Source organism: Phyllopteryx taeniolatus, chromosome 1 (assembly GCF_024500385.1).
Source record: "Phyllopteryx taeniolatus isolate TA_2022b chromosome 1, UOR_Ptae_1.2, whole genome shotgun sequence".
Classification (NCBI taxonomy): Eukaryota; Metazoa; Chordata; class Actinopteri; order Syngnathiformes; family Syngnathidae; genus Phyllopteryx; species Phyllopteryx taeniolatus.
Window position 1 is genome coordinate 7,183,296 of NC_084502.1, and position 26,811 is coordinate 7,210,106.

At 41.6% G+C, this 26,811-nt stretch overlaps 1 protein-coding gene across 1 annotated transcript in view; it reads left to right on the forward strand.

The window, feature by feature from the left end:
• Window positions 1-26,811, forward strand: part of prex1 (phosphatidylinositol-3,4,5-trisphosphate-dependent Rac exchange factor 1) — a 92,644-nt gene that overhangs the window by 5,496 nt on the left and 60,337 nt on the right. The window contains exons 2-4 of the mRNA XM_061767663.1: window positions 19,314-19,379; window positions 19,567-19,689; window positions 24,924-25,028. Coding sequence (XP_061623647.1) covers window positions 19,314-19,379; window positions 19,567-19,689; window positions 24,924-25,028 — 294 coding nt within the window. The remainder of the gene's footprint in view (window positions 1-19,313; window positions 19,380-19,566; window positions 19,690-24,923; window positions 25,029-26,811) is intronic.

The window sequence follows — 26,811 nt, forward strand, 5'->3', positions numbered from 1 at the left end:
AGCAGAGGCTTTGTTACCACTTAGCTCACAGGGGTGTTGATAAGGGGGGTCCGGCTGCGGGTGCTCAGGAGTCAGGACATATGGTTTCAGTAAAGATAGAGAGTAATTCAGGGTTCTCTCCGTCTGTCCCTTGTCAAACCTTGTTCTGTATTTTCAATTCATCACAACACAAATAACCAGAGAGGGAATAAATCAAAGTCCCCTTTTGCACAGCAAAACTGTTCCTAACAGAAGAAGGCGTGCAGCTCCACCATACTGCATGGCCACGCAGCCAAACAGGACAGGTTTCAAATAAATAAATACATGTGTGGGATTAGCGTTGGAGTCCCTGATAGTCAAGAGGACAAATCCATGATGGGGAATGAAGAGCCATTTGTTTTTTGGAATGATAAGTGATGTTTGACTTTCCGTGTGGGCAAATAGCGCGGACAGCGTCTCCCTACGTCTGACAATTGCACGGAGAGCTCATGAGATGGTTGCGCTTCACGGGAGGCCGAGAGCACAGTTGGGATTCGAGCCGCGAAAAGAACCGACTGGATGGCACCGTCTTGTTTGCAAACTACTGACGAAGGGGGCACGTTTCCCGAAAACTCTGGGCAGCTTTACTGTGATTAATAGCATCCAAACAGGAGTTCATAACATCAGGAGAAATATTCTTCCGTCCCTTCAAAAAACGTTCATTGAATCGTTACATGTTCGGTCAGGAAAAGTTAGTCAAATGTCCAAACCCTAACCCTAATCTAAACTAGGATTCTTTTGGCCTCGGTGGAGGTTTGAGCTCTACCCGGTGCCGTCTCTGAGAGACCTGGCGGAACTTTCTGCTTTCCCACAGTCTCCTTTGAGCTTTTCAACCAATGCGGGTATTGAACATCACCTCTTGTACTAATTAACACAGATGTATTTTTAACCTCCCTTAGTACACTTCCCGCAACTTTCCCCAGATCAAAAGCTGCACACAACAAGACTTGAGTAGGTGGCGCTGAGGAGCTCATTCTGTGAGCTGATTGCAAGCAGGTAGGCCTGGTGGGAGGGGGTTGGGAGTGTGAAAAGAGGGATTAGAGGATTGGTTTTGTGTTTGTTTTTTGAGATGTTATCATTGCACATCTGAATTTTCTGCTCGAGCGAAAGCTGGCTCACAAACAAGCCGGGGTCAATTGCTGTAGCAGCTTTTTTTTCCCAGTACCAAATTCCCTCGTTAGCATTTGATCATTCCTTACTGCTGTAGATTAGTGGGGATTTTTCTTTTTCTTTTTCTTTTTTTATGGCACAGCTTTGTTGAAGTTTTGCTATGTACAGTACCAAAATGTAGGCCACGGCTTCTATTCTTCTACTCTTGGTTAGGGGATTTCCCTATAGAAGGATCACAATAGAGTTGGCGGCCATAAAAGCTGCAGGGTCTTTTTTTGGACATCCGCCCTCCTTTGTGACTCTTTTTGACAGTAGACCATTAGCCCAAAGTGGGACTAAGACTAATTCTTTCATTGTCATGATTCACAATGTGACAACCATTCCACAGAATTTGCTTACTGCAAATCACAATAGTTATGCGAGTTTGGTGCCTTGCTCAAAGGTAACTGAGCTGTGCATGCAGCTCTCACCATACCAGCTGTGGCTCCAATGATGACCCCCCCCCCCCCCCCCCCCCCCCCCCCCAAAAAAACCCTCCCCCAGTCACAGGCTGCATTACTCACTGTGTAAATGCTGCAAACGGTCATTTGTAAAAACAGGACATGCTTGTTAAATGTTCAGTCTTGGCATGTGCGGGTACATCCAAGCCTAAACAACAATTGTGGAACATTGTATTTTTGTAGCATTTTGCCAATTACTGGCCTGGCATGCATATTAGAGTGTTATTTTTTCTGGACCGGAGATAGAAAGAAATCAAAAAATGATATCAAAATAGAAACGTGTCGAGGCGACTCGGTGCGGTGCAGGAGGAAAGGGCCGATAGTCCCTCCAGTGTGTCTTTCTCGTGGCCTCCTCCAGGGAGCCATAGAGGAAGCATCTCAAACCACCTCAACTGGGTCTTCTTGGCGCATACTCTGAGCCCCTTCCCCTCCTGGGTGACGGTGCTCTTCACCTTATCTCTAACGCCTGTTCATGATAGACAACTGTTGTGGCCCCCTTTCGTGACCCAGAGACAAGTGAATGCTGATTGAGGTGGGGGGGCGGTAGGGTTCGTCATCAGTGCTGTGGGATAATAGGAAGGATCCGGAAATCCCATCCTTCCTTTGGGCCACACACACGTGAGATTATAAGCGCTCAGATGCTGTTTTTTTTTTCTCTCTCTCTCTCTCTCCTGGCTTGTGGTTCTCGGCAGTGGTGTTGTTGCATTGGCAAGCAAACAGGATGACATACACACGAGCTCACTTATAACCTACATAACGTCGTGGGTGCAGACAGGCCGACATGCAGCAAAGCTCAACTTCCGTTGCAATCTTCAGCCTTTTTGTTTTTGTTTTCTTGGCTCTTTCGTCTCAGCCCTTCCCTCTTTGTGGCACACACCAGCATCAAGTTTCCCTGTGCTTTCTCTAAGGAGGGGAGGGGAGGGGTGGTATAAATAGCATAACTCTCTTTTTGGCCTCCAATGTTGGTGGTTTTAGTCCACTGCAACCTCACCCGAGCTGAAGTCATAGCAGCGCGCGCATCGTTTTTATTTTTTATTTTTTTACAGCAGGTAGAACAGTTACGATGGAGGCCTGCTGAGGTTTTATGAGGGTTTATTATTATAACTGGGCTTTAAACAGGCCATTTAGCTTCCACAGGCAATGCGTCACACCCATTTGAATCGAGCCTTCAAATGTTGGCGGTTGCTGATATTCTAGTGCTCTGATGAAGCAGAGGGGAGAGAACTAAACAATTTAGTTTGATGGCTTTCGGTTACGGTTATGCAGAACCAACCTAGTAGAAACACGAATGCCTTTCTTGGAATTGTTGAATGTTTTCATGAAGACAACAGTGTTGTGAAAACAATCCCTGTGTAAATGGACTTGTAAAAATGGTGAAAATACCCAAGATGCATGCCAGGCCAGAGATGAAGAAAGAAACTGCTTTGTCATTAATATCACATTAAATTGGTTGACCAACTCTCTGCATCATTTGCACAATTGTCATTTTAACAGCATTACCACATTACTGGTACCCTTCTATTGCTCAATGGCCCGCCGTACTTATTTTTATATCCTAAATGTATATTTTGTCCGAGTGGCGTGTTTGCTGTCGTTCTAGATTGGCTCCAACTACCAGAGACAAATTCCTTGTGCGTTTTTAACATACTTGTATGTTACTTGGTAGTGAAATATATTATCTTGAGCAACGCAAAGCAATATGTCATTGTTTCATTTAATACCGACAAAAAGTGCTGTGTGAAAACGGGCGTCAGACAATGTTACGTTGCCGGGTAAGCGGTGTGAATGTTATCTTCCATCCCGCCCAGGTTTAGAGGAAGTTTGAAAGGTGGCCGTTGTATGCCCGCAGCGCACTGAGCGACGCGGCCGAACGCGACTAAACCGGACGATTGCGAACAAATTGCAAAAATGGCATATATTCCACAGTGATGTCGCCTTCATGAAAAACGAAGGGGAGTTGACTTTTCTTTTTTTTTTTTTTTTTTTGGGTCACGTGTGTTAACGTGTGTTAATAAGCCTTGCAGGCACAAGACTGCGGCAGGAATTTAAGGAATTAAAAGTTAACAAGTCTAAACCTCTGTAATACCCAGAGGCATGATGTCAAAAGCCCCACCCTGGGCTCACTCCACCTCCCTCCATCGAGAGGTACTGCCACTGTGTATTAACACTGGGGAAAAGTCAGAATCAGAATCAGAATCAGAATCCTCTTTATTTGCCAAGTATGTCCAAAACACACAAGGAATTTGTCTCCGGTAGTTGGAGCCGCTCTAGTACAACAGACAGTCAATTTACAGAACACTTTGGAGACATAAAGACATTGACAAAAAACAACAACAAACAACAATTGTGCAAAAAGATGCAGAGTCCTCAGTTCGAATGGCTAATATCGCAATAGTCCGGTGCAATGACCATTGTGCAAAGGGCACTGAGACTTCAAGGAGTGTATGCGGTTTAAAGTGACGAGTAGTGCGATAATCTGGTCACATGGTCATCCTATTGTTTTCCATTTATTTATATTTTTAATGCATATAAAATGGTCTGTTAGGGAACGTTCAACTGAATTGTTCACACAATATCTGTTATCTTCTAATAGTATCACATGTATCTCTTAAAGTGCAGCATACATGTATAGATGTTGGATAATGTTAGCACTGAGGCTTCCAGGGGCTTCACCAACTGAGGTAGCGGCCTTAAAATGTTTATTGGCTTTCTCAAGTACAACCAGATGTGTGCCTTCTCCCTTGGGTCAAAGGTCATTTGCCCAATTGAAAAATGGCAAACAGATTTCTAGAACTTTAGAAAACCTGTCTAAGGTTACCCAATGGTTAAATTTTTTTGGTCTAATCTGGGAAGGTCAGAGTTAAAGTCCCGGCCTGCTCGTGGTCTCTGCCAGAAAGCCGATCACATGACACGCTAAAGAAAATGTTCCGCATTTGACACACAACTTTACAATGGGAAACGGCTATGCCAGTTTTGTTATTGTTTTTTTTCTTCAAGTTGAGTCAAGTTAATTTATTAAGTTACATATTTTTACTCGAATATTATTTTGGGCACATTTTGAGGTGATGTTTCTGCTTATTTTGTTAGATTTATTCTACCTGACCATCTTAACTGAAACTTGACTGGGCATGGGGGCGGAACTAGGAGTTGTTCGGATTTCCGAACAGTTTTGACCATGACTCACAATACTCCATTAATAATAAACAAAAATAATCCTTTCCAGGGTCAAACTGTCTCCATCATAAAACATTTGACTGTTGGCAAGTTCAAAGGTTGTTAACATGATGTTAACGTTCCTAATGAGTACAAAGTAAAAGGAAGGTAACAACTGCTAATAGTTAAATGTAAACTTAATGACAGTAAAACAATCTACCTAAACTTTGATACAAGAGTTGCTACACGTTTCGGGGCTGCCGCTTCTTTGGCGATACTGTGCGTGTGGCGAAACACGTGCAGTCAACCAGTTACGACAATCCTGTGATGCATCCTGATTTGAGCAATTGGACGGCAATTCGAACGTACAGTTTGTCAACTTCGGTGGAAGGTTTCGTTGAAAATGTTGGTTCAATTCCGATTTTTACGACCACGACTGTACATGTTATAAAAACAGTACAATATCTCGCGTTTCCAGAACGTTTTGGGGTACAGTTTACCGGTAACACATTGAACAAGAATGTATTTGCAAATTATCTTTGTACTTTGTACGAGTAGACAAGCGGAGATGAAGTGGTTTTGACACGAACGCGCGCGCGCGCACACACAGATAGCCGCTGCCGTGCAGCAACACAACGCTCAGACCTTTTGAGCTACAATAGCCGATAACTCGGCTCCATGTCATACTTGCCCTTGACAGCTTCTTGGGGCATGAATGCTGAAAGGCTTCCTCAGTGTGATGACATTTTCACCAGCCAATATCGCAGCATTAAGGGCTTTAGCCATCTGAGATCTTAATGATGATTCTGTTCTTGGCTGCTGACCAGAAGCTTTGTCTGAAATGGTGATTTGGAAAGGGAAATTGTCCATGGATTCTTTTTTTCAACATAGGTGACTGTATAATTTACATTCCCAACGTACTATTTATTTTTCTCTAGGATGCATTCAGAAATGAGAACAAACAGTAGTCAGGGAGCGGTTGTTCCCACAAGTGAAGATGAGACTGAATTTAGGTCACTTTGTGTATTCTGGGTTTGGAAAAGTCAATTCACCACTGCTCTTTTTCTCCTACCACTTGATATTTCTCTTCCCGGTAGTAATTGTAATTTTATTCTGTGATTATTATGGCAATAGCTTTGTTGGAGATACTAACTGATCAACTGATTTTTTTTTCATTTTAATTTATTTTTATTTTTTTCCCCTCTCTATGGCATAAGGTGTATTCCCATCACTAAAAATGGCATGTTTTGCCACAAGTATGGTGGACGTGCTTTGTTCAACGGCTTTTATTTAATCATTTAAGTTCGAACACAATCCCCTCATTTGAATTTTGCCCCCATAGATTTGTTGCAGGTCAAAATATTCCCATCATATTACCTTTATTAACTGTACAGACAATGTGCAGACAAAGCAACATTTTACGATTCTTAACTGTCATGCAAGTGTCAAAATCAGTTAATCACTGTTAATATTAAGATGTCAAAATGATAAAATCTGCTCTCATGAATGACAAAAGACAAAGGCTTTTGCAAAAATTAATATTATATCCAAAGGAGAATCCTATATAAAGGGTAGGACACTTTTTATCCTTAACGATATGGCGTTGCCGGACCCTTGCAGTTTTGCATACGTCTTCTTCCTTCATATCACTGGGTGTATATTCTTCTCTTAACACCATTTATTGAGGTTGTGCGACGTTCTAGAAAATTTCACTGCGTTTGACTTTAGTGCTACCACAGTTGTATCCTTATTACATTCATGAAAGGTCCTCTTCCATCAGAATCATTCCATCACACCCACTCAACTCAGCTGGACAGCAACACGGCATTTCCAGGTTTTAAGCGAGCGAGTCTCAGCCACTGATACTGTGGCGCACCCAAGTGTTTAATTTTAACACTATGGCTGCTCTAAAATACATCTACTCATATACCTGCGTTCACTGTGAAAGCATTTTCAGATTTTTACTCTACCTATGTATAGTACGCACTATTGACGTTTGAAGATTTTTTGGGGGGAAGAAAATGTGCATTATACACGAGAAATTATTGTAACTGTATTCATAATTTATGACATTACGGTGGATGAAATAGCGGAGCTTGTGGTCATTGTCGCCAGCGATGATCGTCGCAGCCGGTGCAATTCAAATGAATGGGAGCGTATGATGAGCATAACCTTAAAATATCCCACCCCCCCCCCCCTCTCTTTTAATTTTCACCCGCGTCCCCTTTCAGATCACATTCCCTATTAGTGGGCCAACAATCCAACGCTCAATGGATTGTGCTTCACAATGACAGTAAGACATCGAAGGACGCGGCGTCACTATGAGACTAGTCGATGCCGTGATATGGACTAATCAGAGCCAAGCTGTTTTCCATATTTAAATCGGGGAAGATGAGCAATCCCATCAGAGCAAAGCTTATTTACATGTCACATATGAATGATAAATCCGGCCGTCTCAAATGCCAGGCGGAAAAGACCCACTGGAATAGCTTGAAAAAGGACATTTTGGGCATTTCCAATGCAAATTTTCTTGCAAACCCAAAAAAAAAAAAAAAATCAAAGATGATAAAAAAAAATAAAGAAAAACATTTAAATAAAGGGTCTTTTAATGAAAAAAAAATAGCCATTCTGTTTTTAAGCAACACAAATGACTTGCACAAAATCTTCACAAGAACATACTATTTTATGAGATATCGTGTAAAATTTGAAAAAAAGACAAAAAGATCAACTGATTTTCTTCCCACCTGGTCTTTGGTCTGTTCGAGGCCTCATGGGTAACTGGTGGCTCACACTACATCACACTCCAGTGTCCAGATGGTCTCCTCAATCTGGTCCATGATGTTATCTGCAGATCGCCACATGTCACACACTCATAGGGAAACCCATAATGGAAAAGAGGAACCTGAGTGTCAGCAACCGCAACGGACGAACTACCCAATTGCTTCGTGAACATCACCTGGATGAACGATCAGGAATAAAGTCCGATAGTCATCAGCTAGTGACAAGTTAGTGACTTAACTGTCTTTATCCATTTTATGAACAATGTTTCACCTCAGGTATTGTATACATTTTCTTTCTATAGGAAGTACTGAAATGTAATGAATCCGTTCAACAGTCGGAGGGTCATCATCAGCAAACCTTCATTAACTATACAGTACAGCAAATGTTTGAGGTAACTTTAGTCATATTGTACCGCGAGATGCGTGTTCTGCGTTCCCACTTTTCAGGCTCTGTGCTCGTAAGCGCTTTTGCTTAGGAGGCATTTGGAATAAGGATCACACAAACCCTTTGTCTTCGCTGCTCACTGAGCTGAAATTTGGCTTGCCGTTTCAAATCAAGAAGTGTGGTTTCTGGTCCATTGCCGTTTCATCCCCTTGTGAGCAACTAAAAGAACATTAAGGTTTAAAGTCCTTCAAAGTGGAAGTGGGTAAAGGGGGGGGGGGGGGGGGGGGGGGCTAGTAACTGGACAACATTCAACGAGGACTTCTTTTTTTTTTTTTTTTGGGCGATTGGATGTGCCAAAACTGCTTTCTCTTGGAAGACAGCGAGGGATTGGTCAGAGGGTTGTGGGAGGTTTAGGGGTGTGTGAGTGTAGCGCTGTGAATTAGGGCCTCGGGGAGAAAGAAGTCGAGCGAGGTTCCCTAGAGCGTTCTGCGGCATTCTCAAGCTCTGTTGCACTTTGCCGTCTAAAGTGGGGATTTCTCCATTTCTTTATTCAATTTCATGCAATGTCGGCCCCGAGGCCTCTCTAAAACTGCACTGTCCCCCGTCCCCTTTTTGGCTGGCTACCCCGAAAGAAACCATTAATGGATGGATTGTTTTAGAGCTTGTTGTTTTCTCTTGGATGGGATGGGATGGGATGGGGAGGAGCGTTTGAGGCTGGTGACCAGAACTTGCATCCAAAACTCTTCAATGGGTGGTTATGCCATATGCCTTTCTCTCAGTAGGTGTGGAAACTAATGGCATTTAGAAAGGGTTCTGATAAGAAAGTGTGAGGCCTCTTAATTCACTTATGTAAATAGAAAATGAGAAGTTGTAGCAAACTCCTGGCTGGTTGATCATCAAGAGCCATGTCCATACTAAAGGTGGGACAAAATATCGATATTGCAATATATTGCACATTGTTGGCGCTCTCACCAAAATCGGATATTGATACTGTCGCTGTCCAACGTACTGTTAACACTGCGTATCTAAATAAACATGAAAACAGTGGCCTGCTCTACTTCTCAGCTTTCCATTCTTTTGATGAAGAACCAGTTTTTCCTCTCAACTGACAAAGTTGGACGTTTGCTTTTCATTGACCTGGAAAAGTGCTTTTGTAATGAATTGTTTTAGTGCTTGTTGTCCTGTATGCTACTGTATGCATGTAGTTTCCCCCTTTAGTATGTCGGTTATTGCATAATTGCTATGCAGCGATATTGGCATTATTGCTAGCAAAGTGTCACCATAATATTATATTGTGTTACTCTGCAATTTCCAATTCAAGCTGGTTTGGTGTGCAGTATTTTAATGAACTTGCATTAGCATCTAGCATTGTTATTGATTGTTCCCCCCCCCCCCCCCCCCCCCCCATCTACAGTGCCTGTTGTCAAACCAGAAGCACATACTGTTGAGCCTTCCCTCATTCCATTTTGAATTTGTGGCGAGAACACAGTGAAATTAAATCAATCCACCATGTTCTCTGGCAACGACAGCCGGGAAAATAATCTCAACATCAACCCAGCAGACTCACGAAGAGCAATATTCTTTCATTGTCAGGAAACCTGACATTTGTATTTATTTGCGTGTGTCATTTATTCCAAGGCTTCCAAAACAGGAGCGAAGACCTTGGTGGTAGGATGGATAAATAAAAAAGCGTCACATTATACTGTGGCGCTTGACAGTGGAGGTCAAAAAGTGTCCTGAGGCTGACACGGCAGACGTGAGGGCAGCAGGCTCCTTTACTCACCGTCCATTGGAGCGAACACAAGGCCACACCAGCATATGGTCCATCTGGCTCTTCACACCTTACTGTCTGGCTCTTTGTTGCCGCCGATTAATTGCCGCAGTTAGCAGACCCTCCAACACGTATCTGACCCTTTGACTGAAGGTCACACAATCATGCTGGATGGATTGTACGTGATACTGAGCACAGTTGGCTGTGAGAAACAGTTTTTGCAATGTGTCAGGTGGCAATAATGATGAATGTTGGCTTAAATCTAGATGTCAGGTCGGATAAATGACCTCTGAGGATGAGAACAATCGGTTCCAGGACGGTGGTCGACCTCCAATTTGTTTGCATTGCAGAAGAATTTTGCTCATATGACGAATGAAGAAGGTGTAATATGCCTCACACGTCTCAGTCGTCAACACTGTAAATTGTCAAGTATGAAAAGAGCAAGCAACTAACCCAAGCAAAAAAAAAAATATAATCAATAAAAGAGGCCACGTTTGAAAACGTGACGATTATACAAAATTGTACATTAGTGTGGCTGTTTGGTTGCAGGTTGGTTTATGATCACGATATGTGAGTGACTGGTTAGCACATCTGCCTCACAGTTCTGAGGGCCTGGGTTCAAATCCCGGCCTCACCTGTGTGGAGTTTGCATGTTCTCCCCGTGCCTGCGTGAGTTTCCTCCGGGTACTCCGCATCCCAAAACTTCATTGAAAACTTTAATTTGTCCGTAGGTGTGAATGTGGTTGGCCACCAGTTCAGGGTGTACCCCGCGTCTCGCCCTGAGTCAGCCGTGATAGGCGCCAGCATGTCGTGACCCTAGCGAGGATAAGCGGTGTAGAAAATGGATCATTTGAAATGTAGTCATTTTTATTAAAAAAAAAAAAAAACAACAACAAAAAACAACAACCTTTAAAATGATTTTGATGTTCAATTTTTGAAAATGCAGTCATTACCGACAAGGTGGTTTGGTTTTCGCCACTTTGTTTGCAGGCTTATGTAAACGCAAGACATGCAATTTCCCTGAAAGTTTTTATAAAGATTGGGAATCGGCCTAGAAAGAGAATTTAACATGTCGTGCGTATCGGGGATGTTTTCAGTTGTCTTACATTCAAAATTTCAGCAACAATGTTCTTTAATTTCTCAGCTATTGGTAACAAGTATGTATTAAGGCATTTGATTAAAGACTTGTCCAAATTTGGATTATATGGCTTTGGCTGAGGTCAGTAAAAGCAACAGATTACAGGGTTACTTTGCAAAGGGTTTTTTCTTTTTTTTCCTTTATTTTTTTTTTTTCCCTGTTGTGTTATTTAGCATTTGTCTGTGTTTTATGTTGTTGTTTGTTTTGTTTGAGTCCCTGACACAAACCCAATTTCCTATTTTTGTCTTGAACTGAAAAAGTCTTTGAAACCATGATGTAACTGCTGAATGGATTAATTGTCTCCGCTTTATGAGAGCATTAGTAAGTTACAAGCATACGCCTTCACACTTGACTTGAGATTCAGTGGCGTTGTAGTTAAGCATCTCCTTCCTTTTTTTCACAAAGGCCATACTTCCTGCCCTGAAACAACATCTGCTGCAAGAGGCACTGCTTCGTTCTGCAGACTGTTTATTTTCCTGCCCCGGCTCCTTGTGCCACTTGCCTATCTGCTTGAATAGAATGGTGTTTTTTGTGTGCCTGAAAAAGAGCTTGTTTTGTTCTCCTTCCGCTTCTTCCTGTTTGTGGGCCACACGGAAACACACTTGCAGAGGTGTGCCTGTGCACTTCTGCAGCACTTTGTTTTTGCTTCAGACGTCTCTTGAGTCTTGTACGTTCACCAGCCTCATTAGAAACAGCTACGATACAATGCAATGCAGTGTCAACTGCAAACACAATAGTAAACACGTTGTATAAATATCATAAACCGTGTCAGGCAAAAGTGGAGGAATTTTTCATGCTGCGCTCCAATTGGAACTCATTACATTGTGCAAGTGTGCCTCATGTTGTACATTTCTGCAATCAAGTGGACAGTGACGCTGCAGTGGGCAGTTTCACAACTCGCGTCCACATCCGATTACTGGAGGTAGATAAAACAACGTGTCGCTGTGAGGAAAATGCATCCAGTGACATACTTGATGATGCGTCTCGTCATGTGAGAACCGACGCTTGCTTTCAGCGTGATATCTCCGCACCGATCATCTTATGGCCACAATGGTTCTTGGTTTAAGTGTGAAAATACTTCTTGCTCAACAGTTTTTGGGTCAGAGGAAATGATGCGGGGAGAGAATTATAGCAAAAAAAGCTGATACTGTATGTTGTACAAAGCCAACACTTGTAACTCTTGGTCAGAATTGCCTCTTGGGCCCGGCGCACACCGAGTGACACGACCGAACTGCACATAGATGGATGGCTGTGATCAACAAACAGTTTCTTAGAACCCTTTAAGCGATGGATATTTAAACACAAACATTGGCGCAACACATGCAGACAGATTACATAACAAGACTCACAAGCATGTATTCTTTATAGTCGACAAAAAATTACTCCTATTACAGTAACTTACTGAGACACAGTAGTAGTAGTAGAAGAAGTATTCTTCTTCGTTTGTGTCGACATGACTTTATTATGCTGCCCCTCGGTGGCCAAGGCGGGCACACCAGAAGGATCAGCACAATGAATTAAATTGCCAGCATTAAATCATAATGCACAATCTTTTCATTCTTTACATTGTATTTTGTGATGTTGTTATTACTATTATGTTCTTATTTTTATAAAGTTATTTATAAATATTACTGTATGCTATTTTTTTCAAACACAAATGTTTTGAGTTATGAATGTAGTCACTGAACAAATTAAACTTGAATCTCAAGATACCGCCGTAATACCCAAATTAAAATACGCTTCTTAAGTTTTCAACCTCTCCCACGGATTACGTCATCACGTCGCAACGCCTCCAAATATCTCACAACTGCAAATCTCATGAGACTTCAGCTCAGTGAGCATCATAAGGGGCGTGTTCATGGCTTTTTCTTAGCATTTTGTGTGCGCGTGCATGCATGTGTGTCTGTTGTGTGTTGCCACCACAGAAGCGCACTTATGGATGAATGCTTTACAAATGGGTGTAGTACAGTGGCGTTAATAAAGGTTTTCTGATTGCTGTTTGAGCTAACAGATGAATTCCAGTTTTACATGGGAAAATTAGTTTCTTCAATCATATGAAACGAAGAAGTGAGTTTCCACTGTATCAGACTTGCTGCTGAGACTTCTTTTATGAATGGATTGACATAGAAATGGATTTAGTGGTCACTAACTAAGAACTGAAGACTTTTGCGCACATCATGGTTAACATTTTACAAGATTTGTATTACATAGCATGCGCAATTTCCCTGTTAAGCTGTTTTGGGACTTGAGCATACTCGAGTGTGTGTGTGTGTGTGTGTGTGTTTTAAGTGCACCCAGGTTGTACTTGGCAGGCTTATGCACTCTCTATGAAGAGCTACGCAGGCTTGTTATTTGCCTCCAGTGGAATTGCATCATCAGTCATCTACCTTTACAGACTGCCACCCTTTTGGCAAGAGGCCGTCATGTGCAACGTTTCTCTTGAGTCTTTGCTGGCAGTTCACAAGATGAATTTTTGTCCCATCTGACCAACTATTGCTAACATACTGATGGATCGCTACTATTTTAATACACGCATCATCTCCAAATCATCAAATGTTAGATCGTGGAACAGGCTTCAACAGGAACCAAGCCAAGAAAAATTTTATTGTGTGTAAATGTGTTATGTTCTTACATTACCTGTACTATTTGTAATTGGTCACATAACTCTCCAGATATAATTTCACAGTTTATCAATAGCTAATTTAAGTGAATTGTGTTATCCCAATGAGTGGAATTTGAAGTAGATTAATATAAAGCAAGGTACTTTGTGATAATAATAGATGAATCGACGAACTGAAATATGTGGTCAATATTGTGGAAATGTCGCCTCTGTTTTAAATGCAGATTGTGTGCATGAATGCACTAATTGGCTGCAACCAGCAGAGGTTCTGTTGATTCAGTGTCACTCAGTGTGTGGTCTAAAGAATAACAGAACATAAATTATGGGAAGTTGCACTAGAGCCACACAGATCTATGAATTAATAACATTTAGAGAGAACATTAGTTGATCTTTAATTGTTCCCATAGTCCATTAAAAGAAAACTGCAGTACATTATTTAAAACTACAATTATGGTAGTTTTGAGTAACCAGACCTTGTCTTTACCAATCGGAAGATTGTTCCTTAACACATGACCCTCCAGCAAACCTCACTATTCACCACGGCTATCTGATGTCCAAAAAAAAAGGCGCAAAGGTCATCTGAGATGGACATAGGGGAGAGTAAACGAGGACCATCAGCTGCGTCATTTTGCCTCTCAGTATGTTGATTAAGAAGTAATGAGCTCAACAACAGTGTCCAGAAGGGAGAATCGAGTTACAGGGTTTGCTTTTCATGAGTCCAGCAGCAAGCAGCTTAGCTATAGCCTGCGTAAGGGATAGCATTTTCGATATGCAGCTCATGTCTTAACTGGACTGTAAAGGCCCAAAAATAAGTACATTCGACACACCGCAGAGAAGAGTGTTTTTAACAAGCCTGCCAAATTTGAATGAATACAAAAATCATAACGTCAATAAAATCAGGCTCTAAAATCATGGAAAATAAGGCCCACCCCTGAACTGCAGGACTGTGTGGGTGTTTCTGTTTAAGGCAGTGGAAACCAGCCATTCACCTGTCAATCAAATATGCTTGCTCGTACGCTACGCGCTCAAGTGTGTGTAGTCAGCTACAGGCTGAAAAACGTGCGCCGCTGTGTTCATTAAAGCGTTAACTTTGCCTGAAGTGTGTCTGTTATGCGGGACCACCGTACAACAACACCGAGTGAGCCGCTGACGTATTGGACGAACCAGCTGCGGTCGAACAAGCTCATCAGCTCGCTACCTCACGAGCTCGTTAGCTCTCGGAATGGCGAACGTTATAAGCAGTTAACTGTCCGTTACGCATCTCTGTTTGTTGATCTACGTGCGCCGCATGGAATGAGGCTGTTGAATATTGGACAGACCCAAAGCTTGTCCGCCCATCCACGACTCCACTAGCGACCACCAGCTGATACCCACTAGTAGCAGGCCAATTGGCAGTGGAGCTAGCGGACATTCGTAAGATAAAGTTTTTTCTCCACGAGATATCTTGATTGATTTTTTTACGTTTTATGAAGACAAAGACAGTAAGCCGAAAAACAAAGCAGGCAAAAACAAAACTAACAAAAACTAAAGTAGAAGTTTCGTAAGATAAAGTTCATGTGGTTTGGTTAAATACACAACGTGTAGTTCTTTAGTGTTATTTTTACGTTTATGGTAACCTTCTAGTGGGATTGACAATAAACAGCCTGAAGCAAACCCTTAGCCTCTTTTTGTGAAGAATTGTTCACTAGCTGGCAAACTACTGCTATTACGAAGTTTTCTGCCACTATAGCTAGCGCTCGAAACCATATTGTTGCTCGCGACTCAAGATAATAAATCGGCCTTAACAGTCTAACTGTACTGCACCCACTTAGTCTCAAAGTAGGAAGCGTTTTTACATGTGACATTGGGTTCATGCTGATAAAAGTGCAGTTCAAGGCCTTTATTTTCACTTATTAAAGGCAATTTTGCAATGCACATTACTAACTGACCTACAGCAGGTCGGACATGTTTAGGATTGTTCAACCTTGTCAGAGAGAGATCTGTACTCTACTGAGGGCAATTTTTTCTTGGGGGGGGGGGGGGGGGGGGGGTCTCTTTTTTGATTACGATGGTGCTCTCAAAATATTTCCGTCAAAACAATCAAAGTATTGATTTTTGAAACCTCACATGTCGTATGTGGTGTACATGCACACCCTGCTCCATATACCGAGGTCCGTGTCTGAGACAGGATAATGGATGGAGAAAGCCAGAATATTCTCTCTAAACAAACCTGTGTGCTTTGTAACGGAACAATGACAACAGCCAACACGATCCTGGGTGAGGATGGCCAATAGAGTGAGAACGGGACTGAAAGGATCTCTTTGTTGCGCCGGCCCACCATCCTCCCTTCTATAATCCCCCCTGTTACCACATCTGTGTAGCACATTTTGTTGCAAGACTGTCAATACTTTATATTTTTTTGTTTTGAACCCACTTTGTCCGTGTACCATTACCACTTAAAATATTTTATTTGTTCATCTTTTGGCTTCGTCCTAACTTTCATCATCATCTTCTTCTCGTCCCTGGGCACTTTCTCACATGATTGAACCCTTCAGCGTGGATTGCCATAGGGGAAAAAAAATCAATAAATAAAAAATGAGTACATGCCTCAAGCGCAAAGTACAGTAGGCTCCCTCCCCAAAATAACAGCCAGTAACCCAACTACTGATTCCCTTTATCTCTGCTTTTAATTAGAGAGGTGGCACTCCACTGTTTTTGCGTTCTATTTTGGTCTCCTCAGAAATTATGATTACTTCTATCTTGTGAGCAAATGTGTGATTATAAGTGTCAGCCTTTTTAAGGAGTGACAGCTACTGTACGTAACGCTCGGTGGAGTTTATTTTTATAGAGCATACAGTGTTTTATTGGAGCTGACTTTAACTTGAAGCAGCAACATGTCATAATTTTAGCCTAAAATAACAGCTTTGAAATAATTGTCACGCTGCAGTAGCTTGTAATAAGGGCTAAAGCATCTCTAGTGTTGCCATTGAGACTCAGTGGACGTATTTTAGTGGCCAGTAAAGCCAAACGGTTGAACGAAGTTCAAATGGTGACAGTGATTTTTGTGTTTCCGATCACGACAGCTGATTTGTATTGTGCTACCTTTTAGCAGCTGTCTGTTGGGCTACCAGCCACGGTGATGCAGTACCTAAAGGGTGGAGGTTGACTCATAGCACTTCATTGATTGGTTAACAACAATGAACCTTGGGAATTGAATGGAACGGGAAGAACTCAAAAATCAAATCATCCAGGTCAGTGGTTCTCAAACCTTTTACACCAAGTACAATCTCAAAAAATACTTGGCGCTCCAAGTACCACCACAGTGACAGAGATTAAAATAGTGTGTAGAATAAGTTTTATTCCGAAAAATATTATTGTAAGCCACTGTAACATTATGCAGTTTCAACTTAACTCTGCACTTACTAAATATAGGAAAAATAACCTTGTTTTTTTTTTTTTTTTTATTAAAATGTATTGCACATGAAAGTTAAATTGTAAAGTTAAAATTGTACCTAAAAACGTTTGACAACAGTTTAAAAAAAAAAAAAAAAAAAAAAGTTAAATACAACTGAACTGTATTAACAAATGTACTGTAGGCGACTGGATTCCCACCAGAAGTGAAGCCACTGTAACATTATGCACAGTTTGATGTCATTCATTTAATTCCACTGTTACACAAACTTTGCTGCTGACTAAAATGATCACTCAATTGTTATTTTAAATGATTATAGCAATATTAATGATGTTGGCTGTGTGGAACTGCTGACTAATTAAAGCAGTGAGTGAATCATGTCTTGTAGTAAATGAGGCAAAATGGTGTGTATATACTGAACTTTGCTGCAACAAGCATCGGTGCCGTGAATTTAGTCTCAACTAGTTTAAGGTTCAAAGCGCAACAACATGACATCATCATCAGGACTTTGTGCTATATTTACACATACTGTACATCTCGTATGGCACAACTCCACATTATTCAACAGCCTTTCACAACATTCAGAGGGAGATTTTCCTATGATTTTCCCATTTAAAATATGTCTTAAAAAACAACAAGTGAATTGATCTTTAATATTCCCCATACATGGGGTCCTTGATTTCCGAGGGTCCCGACACAGCCGGTTTCACACGGGTTGCACACGCCGCCCAATGAATTAGTTATTTTTAATTCATTTTAATCAATACTTCATCACGGGGCACAAGGAGGCTCATTTACCGTACTTACTGTTTTTCATTTGATTGTGCTATCTTCAAGTGTTTTCATACAAATATTTTCTCTAAGTGCGGCTTCACTACTAAATCAGAGTACATTAGTGACAGACAGCGGCGTGTTCTGTACAAATTCAGGTTAAACTGAGGACCTCCAGTAGTTAATGAAGGAAATGTTGTCAAATGCCTGTCCCCAGTTACAGCATTGACTTGGCTTTTTTCACCAAATCTTTGACACTTAACAAAAAATAAATATACAATTCACAACAGCTACGTGTGTGAACCAAGCAGCAAAACAGACAAAAAAAAAAGAATCCTTCGTTACTTTAAATCTAGTCTCAAGCCTCTCACACAGTGTCATTGGGACTGTCTTGGTCAGTATCGATGTCTCACAAAACTTCGAGAATCTCCTCTGTTCCTTTGTGCAAGTGTGCAATTGAGAGAATAGAATGGCAAGGCGAGGTCCTGGCCCTTAGCAACAATCATGAACTGCAACACCGTTTATTACAGCAACAGGAAGAGGAAGGAAGATGAGGAAGGACGAGGTTGCAGGGAAGCGTTTGAGTCGGTGGTTTTCGGGATTGGCATGTCTGCTTTATCCTTATTATTTTCGAGACCGTGGTCGGAGCTGAGGTCGAAAGTCGGACGGATGTACTTTAAGAATGTCAGATCAGGGCTAATGGACAGAAAAAATGGGGAAGTGATGGCAGAAGATTCACATCCCCCTTTTTTCACTGTCTTCTTTCACATGTCGGTATGGCGCCTGGCAAGCATGCAAACATAAACGTGTGCACACCACCACGACTCCGCTTGACGTGATCCTGTTGTGGTCCTCTCACTTGAAGCCGTGTGTGAGCGTGAAACTGTTATTTTAGTTGCTGTCTTCACATCAACCTTCGGGTACATTCATCGATAGAACATGTATGCGCGGTCAGAAAATAAACCAGCTAAACTAACAAAAACGTGGTGGAATTGAATATGATGTTTCAATTAATCTTAGCAATTCAGTTGGATTGCCAGGGTTTGGATTAGCGGTAAATCTTGAGCTGGTTGTGTTTCCATGGCAGGGTGGCAATAAACATGACATCGTAGCGGCGCGACTCTGCGTAACCCGCCAGGGAATTAATCACACAAGTAGCGCACAGCACGGCACAGCTATTTAGTCAGACGGAATAGATATTCTCCGTACTGTGGCCAACATCCACACGCTGAGAAGGAAACACAGGAGATGCTCGTTCGCCATTGTCAGTGTCGTGTTATGGCTGGTGCTGTTAGACGCAGTGTTTATTTTGGTAGTCTTAACCGCTACAGGCAATAGAAATGCAAAAGAAAGTCTATGGCAGTAAACTGAACCGCTTGTGTTTAAGTTCTGTTCTGTTGATGGAGCCCCCGAAAAATGCTCTGTGGCTTTATGTTGCTCAAAGGCATAATGCCTAATTAAAGGTGCCCGGCTATCTCTTTCCAATATGGCAATGGTTGCTTTCACAATTGGCAATAATCAGCGAAAACAACCATTTACAAACTTCAGACGCGCAAAACAATGTTGGAGCCTTTCCACGCATACGTTTTGCTTGAAATGTAATGTAATGTTTGTAACTGCTTTGTCAAACATACTTAGGATATGTACTATATTTTGTTTTTTTTCTTCTTCCACAGGCATTTTTGCACAGAATCAGTCAAACTGCAGATGACCAACAATGTCTCTCACCTGAACACGTCAAGGTAGGCCTGACATTTTGAACCAAGTGAATCCGAATTGTCGTTTGGCCTGAATTTATTTTTCCTGTTCTACCTTTCTGCCCCTCATCTTGATCCATCTGCTGGGCACGTCCTTCCTCACTCCTTTCCCTTTCCTTTATCTCCCCCTTCCTTTCCATCCTCTCCATTTAAATCACCGCACTGTTTCTAGATTCTGTTTTCCAACATTGAGGACATCCTGGAATTGCACAAAGAGGTGTTGTACTCTGTGGAGGCCATCCTGCAGCCTGAACCCCAGCCTCATCATGCACTGGGACACGTGTTTCTCCAGTTTGTAAGTCCAATGAACAATCGAGTCCAAGCACACAAACGGCAACCACCGGCGCATCCAAAACACGTACACTTTTCACCCGTAACCACAGACGTATAGAAAATCCAGTCATCAAAATTCCAACGTTGCAGCGAACACCTCACCTTGCACCCTCTACTCACTGAAACTCACAAAAGCGCCTGTCTTCCTTTCCCCCAAAAAAAGCATTCATCCTCCCCTAAATCTCTCTCCACCTCTCTCTTCAGTCACTCGGCATTTGTTCACATGCAACCGAGTTGAGCTCCCAACATAGTTGGGTTACTCCAGAGAGAAAACTACCTCATGTCGTCATCTGCCATCTTTGTACTTGGGCATCTCGAGCTGGGGCTTAAGCCGTGTTACTGGCTCAAAGCATGCACACATCTGACTGTATGCACGCAATATCAATTTCCAGTAGAATACTCTGAATGTACCGCTTTTTACAATTTTCAATTTCAGTCATACCAAGGTACTTGGCTAATAAATAAATACGTTCAATTATATAAAGTAAGGAGTAAATTCTATACTATCACCTGCACACATTAAGCGCAAGCTACAAACAAATATTACTCGTGCACATTGAACCGTACTCTGACCACCTTCTCTCTGGAAAAACATTCATTTTGATCTGTTTTCCAAATGATTTGTATTTCTCTCGATGTAACTTTACAATGCTACTATTCGAGCTGCGTCGTAAACCTTTTTAAAAGTCTGACTGATTTAGTCTGCGGTGTCATATAAACATCTTAGAGTGTCTCCTTGGCTCTTTTATTGTAAACATTCCACCCATCCATCCTGCTTTTCACCCCACCCACCAGTACCACCGCTCCCCTCTGTTTGAACTCGTATGGCCTCTGGGGACAAACAAAGAAGGGTCTGTGTCCGGAGAGGAAGAGCTGCTGTGTCGGTCTGCGAGGGGACAATGTCTTTCTGCTGGTCGCGCTCCATCTCCAGCTCGCTCCGGCTCACTTTGACCAACTATTTTCGAGTCAACTTTCACTGAGGCCTTTGAGTGTCTCAGCTGGGTACTGTGCCATGGTCTGCTACAGTGATGCTGGAACTTTAAGCCACGTGTATATATATATATTTTTGTTATGATATAGTTATAACCGCCCTGCGTACTGTATATATAAGAATTTAGCTCTGATAAATGTTTTATTTTTTTATACATGCATTTTGTCATGTACAGTTTGAATGCACAGTAAACAGGAATGGAACTGTAGCACAGTATGCATTTCAAATGTTAACGGACATTAACAGGACTGTGATACAGTAGCTGGAGGGTGTTAGGTTACTTTTTACACTTGCTCTGGCATTTTTTCACAGTATCTATGTGAACCCCGCACACACAACAACGCAACGCCCGTCTGAAAAACGAATTTCATTTAAAAGCCGTGTCGCCACCAAGCAGTGCCGTTTGTTACTTTATGGTCTAGCTCGCTAATACTTCATCAAGCAACCTTTTCCACCTCTATTACATCAATAGTGTGACACCATAGCATGCCAATGAGATGGTATGTAATTTTGTAAAGTGTGTCTTTTTTTTTTCATAATGAACAATATTGTTGTTGTGAATTTCGTCCTTTTTTTTTTTTTTTTTTTTTTTTTTGGGTTCGGCAAAGGCATCTCTCACTATTCACACCTTTTCGGGATTTATTCTGCCGAAGCGTACGTCGTATCTATAGTGATACGACCCAAACAACTCAGTAATTGCTTGGCGCATAAAGTCACTTTCATTGTGAGTGTTCTTTGATAACTCCTTCAATTGGCTCATCATTGAGACCTTCACAGTCGCACATGTGCCCGAGACGTCAAAGCCGTTCCATCTGTCAGGGTGGAAAATTGATTACGGCAGTTTTTTTTTTCCCATCACAGTGTGGTTAGACTGGGCCACAGAGAGGTCAGACTGTGGATGTGCAAGCAGGAGGTAACAAAAAAAAAAGTGTGAGGAAAGAAGATATAAGATACTGAGTCAACACAATAAATTTAAACTCATGAAATGGCACGATTTATATCATAATTCAATACATTTTAATGACATTTTCCAATGTAATATTGCACCATGTTTACAGAAAAATAAACTATATACTATTTCATATGATCTATGTCATATTATCGTATTTAGTGTGAAAGTTCATTTTAGGAAGGCGATTAATATTTTCAATCATTCACTCAGTTTAAATGTCTTTCAACAGACAGACCTCGGCACTTTGCAAATGTAATGTGTGTGTCCCGGTTGGCCATAAAACATATTTAGTTACAACTAATTATGTCATGTCATAATGTCTGCATTGATTCATCTAACAATATGAAGTTACAATCTAGATTTCGTGAAAATGTTCCCTGCAAATTTTGCTGCAACCAAATATATTCCACCGGGATAAATACAATATTGTGATTCAAATCACATTACACAGCGACAGTTTGACTTGATTTCATGAGAATTAAGTGGAAAGACAGAAATCTACTATTTCTTGTTTTTTCTTACTGAGCACATTTTAAAACGTCAACATTTCTACAGAAGTGCTGTATAAATTACAGTAAATAAGACACAAGCAATGGCTTATTGAAAGAAGTTATAAATGTCCACTCCCTAAATTAAGCATTTTATTACAAACTGTAAAAGATTTTGAGGAACATGAGTTAGTGAGACTCTCCCTAAAACAGCAAAGCCCACTCAAAAAAAAAAACTGTATTCTGTTGATAAAGTTGTATTTTGCTATAGAAAATACTACCGCTGTATTATCTCGAAAGTGTTTGATTTATCAACTTTCAGTTAGGTTTAGCGTTACGACTAGACTAAGCTTAGTTTTGGTGTGTCATGTATGTTGTGTGCAAAGGCTCGTGCTTAACATCGTTACTGCGAATGTGTGTTTGATGACGCGTGGCGCAGTGTTGATGTGCTGTTCTTTGGAGATATTGAGCTTCCCTACACGCACCCCCTTTGTTGCTGCATATCCATTACACTTCCCTTTGCAGCCCGTGACCTTTGTCACCTTCAGCGCTGATAGCGCTCAGCCAATTGGTCGGCCCCGTCTGGCACCCTCCGGGCCGTAGCCCTTGACCTTAGGCAGAGGTCGGAACTATGACTGGGATTTGATTAACCTCCCACATTGTTCCATAAGGCCAACTGCCAATCATGGCCAATTATTACTATTTGAAGCTTGAACGTTTCGTTGAAGAAGCATCTTTACCAACACAACCGTAGATAATACGAGTTAACTTTCTTCAAATACTGGTTCAGAATCCACACTCACTTGAAGACTCTGCCCTTTGGGTTACTCCAACTCTCCAAAGTAAAAAAAAAAAAAAAAGAGAGAAAAAAGTAATTGCATGTTGGATGAGAAATCAGAGGTGTCAATATTTGCTCAATCTGGGCGTCTCGTCAGCGAGTCCACCAACACTCACGTCATTATACGTTCTGAACTACAGCCATTATGCTTTCACTTCTCAGAGCGTGACACAAACCTCTCATCTAGCCTTAGGAATAACATTCCAGTGAAGAAGAATTTAAATAAAGCTTTACATCTATCAAATAGTCACGGAGCTATTCTGGTCACAAGTGGTGTCTTTCACCGTCGACTGGATATTTAAGTTCAAGCCAGTGAATAGATGAACAGTACTTTGCGTGTACTTGAGGTGACTGTGTTTGTTGACATCCAAGGACAGGAAATAGTTCAGGTCGGGCTTTGGTCGTAAGCATACTTCGACTGCAAAGGCACTCGTGCTGATTGTGATGAAGAATACAAATGATTGTTGCAGATTGAAGGATGTCCCAATTTATTTGGTAAATTCTGCTTAGCTCAGTTAGACATTTCCCATGGATGTTCTTTTTTTTTTTTTTAGCTTTTGCTAAAGTTATAATAAGACACATTACAGTGGGCCCGCTAAGTTCCGACACAATCCTTTCCAATGGATGGTCCACCTCAGATTTGTTTGGATTTTAAAAGAAAATTTCTCTAATGGAACTAAACCATACGAAGGTCAATTTTTGCCATGATTAGACCTGTATTAATGCTACAGGCAATTTTAAAGTAACATTTATTTATGATATGCAGGTGTCATATAATCAATCAAAATCAAAGTTAGGGTCCTGAAAAAAGTTGAACTATTGAAAGGAGCTGCAAAATGCACACTAGCACCCCTGCACATTGCTCGCGGTGATTTGTAGGCTATCGAAAAGATACGACCGGAACAGAGTTTTCAGATTGATGCAATTAAGCAATCCGGTAGTAATGGCAGGAGATAAATGTCTTCCTATTCCATTCCGATTGTCACATGGAATTGACAATTCTGTGTCAAACCTGTCAGCATTTTACATAGTAGACAGAGGTTGGCACCCCAGTGGAAGCATGCCCAAAAGTGATCGTTTCCGAGTTCATTTTTTTCGTAGTCTTCAGTGTTTGTCAAGCAAATGCAACTGTCGGAATAGAAACCAAAGTGCATTGGACAGTGCAATTGAGGCTATCCGTTCTTATATACACACTATCACACTTGCCACGCTTTTTCCTGAGGTGATTTAAAAATGTGTTTTCTATCATCCTGCCAAATGCAGTTTTGTGCTTATTTTACTCCAAAAGATTTGTTACCTCCCTCCGGTTATTGGGGTGAACTAGAGTAGGCGTTCTATAAAAAAGCTTTTTGCTTTGTTTGCCTGCTATAATTCAGTGACGTTAGTCATATATTTGAAAATGTACCTGAAGAGACTTTCGGATTTTCGTGTCAGGGGGTCGAAACGGCGAGTCACCGGCATGATTCATGTTTGGCACAGTTTTTGCGCCGGATGCCCTTCCTGACACAACCCACCCATTTGTATCTCTGCTAAGGACCAGCAGTGGCTTGCAACTGGGGCACTGACTGGGAATCGAACCCGCACCACCTGCATGAAAGACAGCAGCATGTGCCAATAGTGCTACCAGCTTTGGTTACACTCTCAATAGTATGATCTCAGGAGCAGGGTTCCACTGTTTTCTTTTCAGCTGTCACAATGTCCTAATGTTTATTAGTGTTATTTATTTGAGGTCCATGTGTAGGGAAAGTGTAAATTAAGGTAGAAAGCAAAGTTGAAGCAGTTGTAGTATACAGTACGTCTCTAAGGTGCCATAGCCGTTCACAATACATTTCATGTGGCATTGTTAACAACCACCAAAACGATAGTACACTATAACCTGTGTCATGTCTATCCTGTCCCCCCCCCCCCCCCCCCTTCTGTTTGGCAGAGGGAGAGTTTCTCAGTATACGGCGAGTACTGCAGCAACCACGAGAAGGCTTTGCGACTCCTCATGGAGCTAAACAAGATCCCCCACATCAGGACGTTCCTCCTGGTAAGAAACCACTTTTGCATACTGCACCCTGTTAACAAGCTGTATTTAGTAGGAAAGTTGATGCACTATCATGCTTTCGGATAGTACTTTTTAGCTGCGCCAAGCACAAATCTTTTTACCTGCATCTGTACGTACGGTAGTTGGTTGTGCTTATTTTTGAATGTTTGAAGCATGAATCAATCGAGCAGTTTTCAAAAAAACTTTGTGGAGAAGACATTTCTGGCTTCTGAACGCCATCCTTTTGTCCAGTTTGACTCACTCCCTCTTAAATTCGCTTATCTTTATGTTTATCTTGAATGAGCCTCAGATGTTCCCTAATGGTACTTGTCCTTGCGTTTGACCTAATTTGTTGCCACCTACTTCCATCGTCATCTGTCTCTCCGAATCTCCCTGTAATATATTTCTTCTAATGTCATCTCCCTCCTCCCATTTTTCCTCTCATTACGTCAAATCCATTTCCATGTTTTAATACTTGCATAAAGAGGCTGAGACCATAGCAGGGTCATAGGGGTTCTTCCTGCCCGGACGGGATGCAACTGCCATCAAGGTCACTTTTGTGTGATGCTCTTGTAGTGTTTCCGCTGCCAGCTGTTTCCATGTTTTGACACCCCAAATGTTGGGATCCACACAATAAGCTCAAAGTGGTGACCAGGATTTGCTGAGGAAATTTTCTGCACACTTGATGGGGATGAGGAGATAGATGAGTGCTAGGGGGTCAGCCAGCTGTGTAGCGCCGGCAGCCTCGACGGGATTGGTAGAAAGAGCCGATGTACAGGAGTTAGTCGCTGGCAGATGTTAGCTGCCGTGGCTTTCCCCTGACCCGTCGGTTTGGAAACAGTGGGATCAGCGTAACAATGTTGCTGTTGACTTTTGACTCACTGTTCAGTCTTTGCTGTGGCTAACGGATCCTCCACTTATGTTTGCAAAATAATTTCACCTCAGCTGTGTGCTTGGTCTTGCATTGCACTATTGCATTTTTATAGTCACAACATTCAAATTCATAACAGTACAAGATACAACAAAAACACAAAGTCGACTTCTGCTTAAGTTATATATTTTGAAATTTGACTTAACATTTTTGACAAAAATATGCGGGTGTAATAAAGTGTTCCACGGTAGTGAAACGAAAGTCATGATGCTTCAAAGAGTTGTCATAAGTGACATACTGCATGTTGGCATTAGGTCATTCACAGCCGTGTTAAATTGCAGTGTAATTTAACTTCTCTCATTCTGACCATTTTCATGCTAATTGAATCACACAAAGAAGGAAGCTTCTGGAATTTCATGTCAAAACACACACAAAAAAAGGGAAGTGTTAATTGCTTTGAAAGAGAAGGAGAGAAGTTAAAAAAGGAGGTCAGAGTGAAGAACTGGGGGAGTTCTTGCTTTAGGCTGGCAGATTATAAACATGCGGGAAAAAAGAGTGCGGCTCTGAGCTTGACTGGATTTAGAAAGTGGCGTGTTTGAGAGAGATGGATTGGGGGGGGGGGGGGGGGATTCTGCAGTCTGTTTTAAAGGGATTCATTTCCCCGTGCAAATGCTGCACAACCACCAATTTAATTCAGTTGGATTCAGTTCAATGCTAATTATATGTATTGCGCCAATTTATCTCAAGGATCTTTCCATATAGAGTAGACCATGGTCCATATACAGTATATAAGAGAGCAGCAGAGAACTTAATTGAACAAGCACTTTGAGGAAGTAAAAGGAATACTCTTGAACAGAAGCAAGACTCCGGGTTGGGCAACCATCTGCCTTGACCAATTGGGTTGAGAGACCAAGA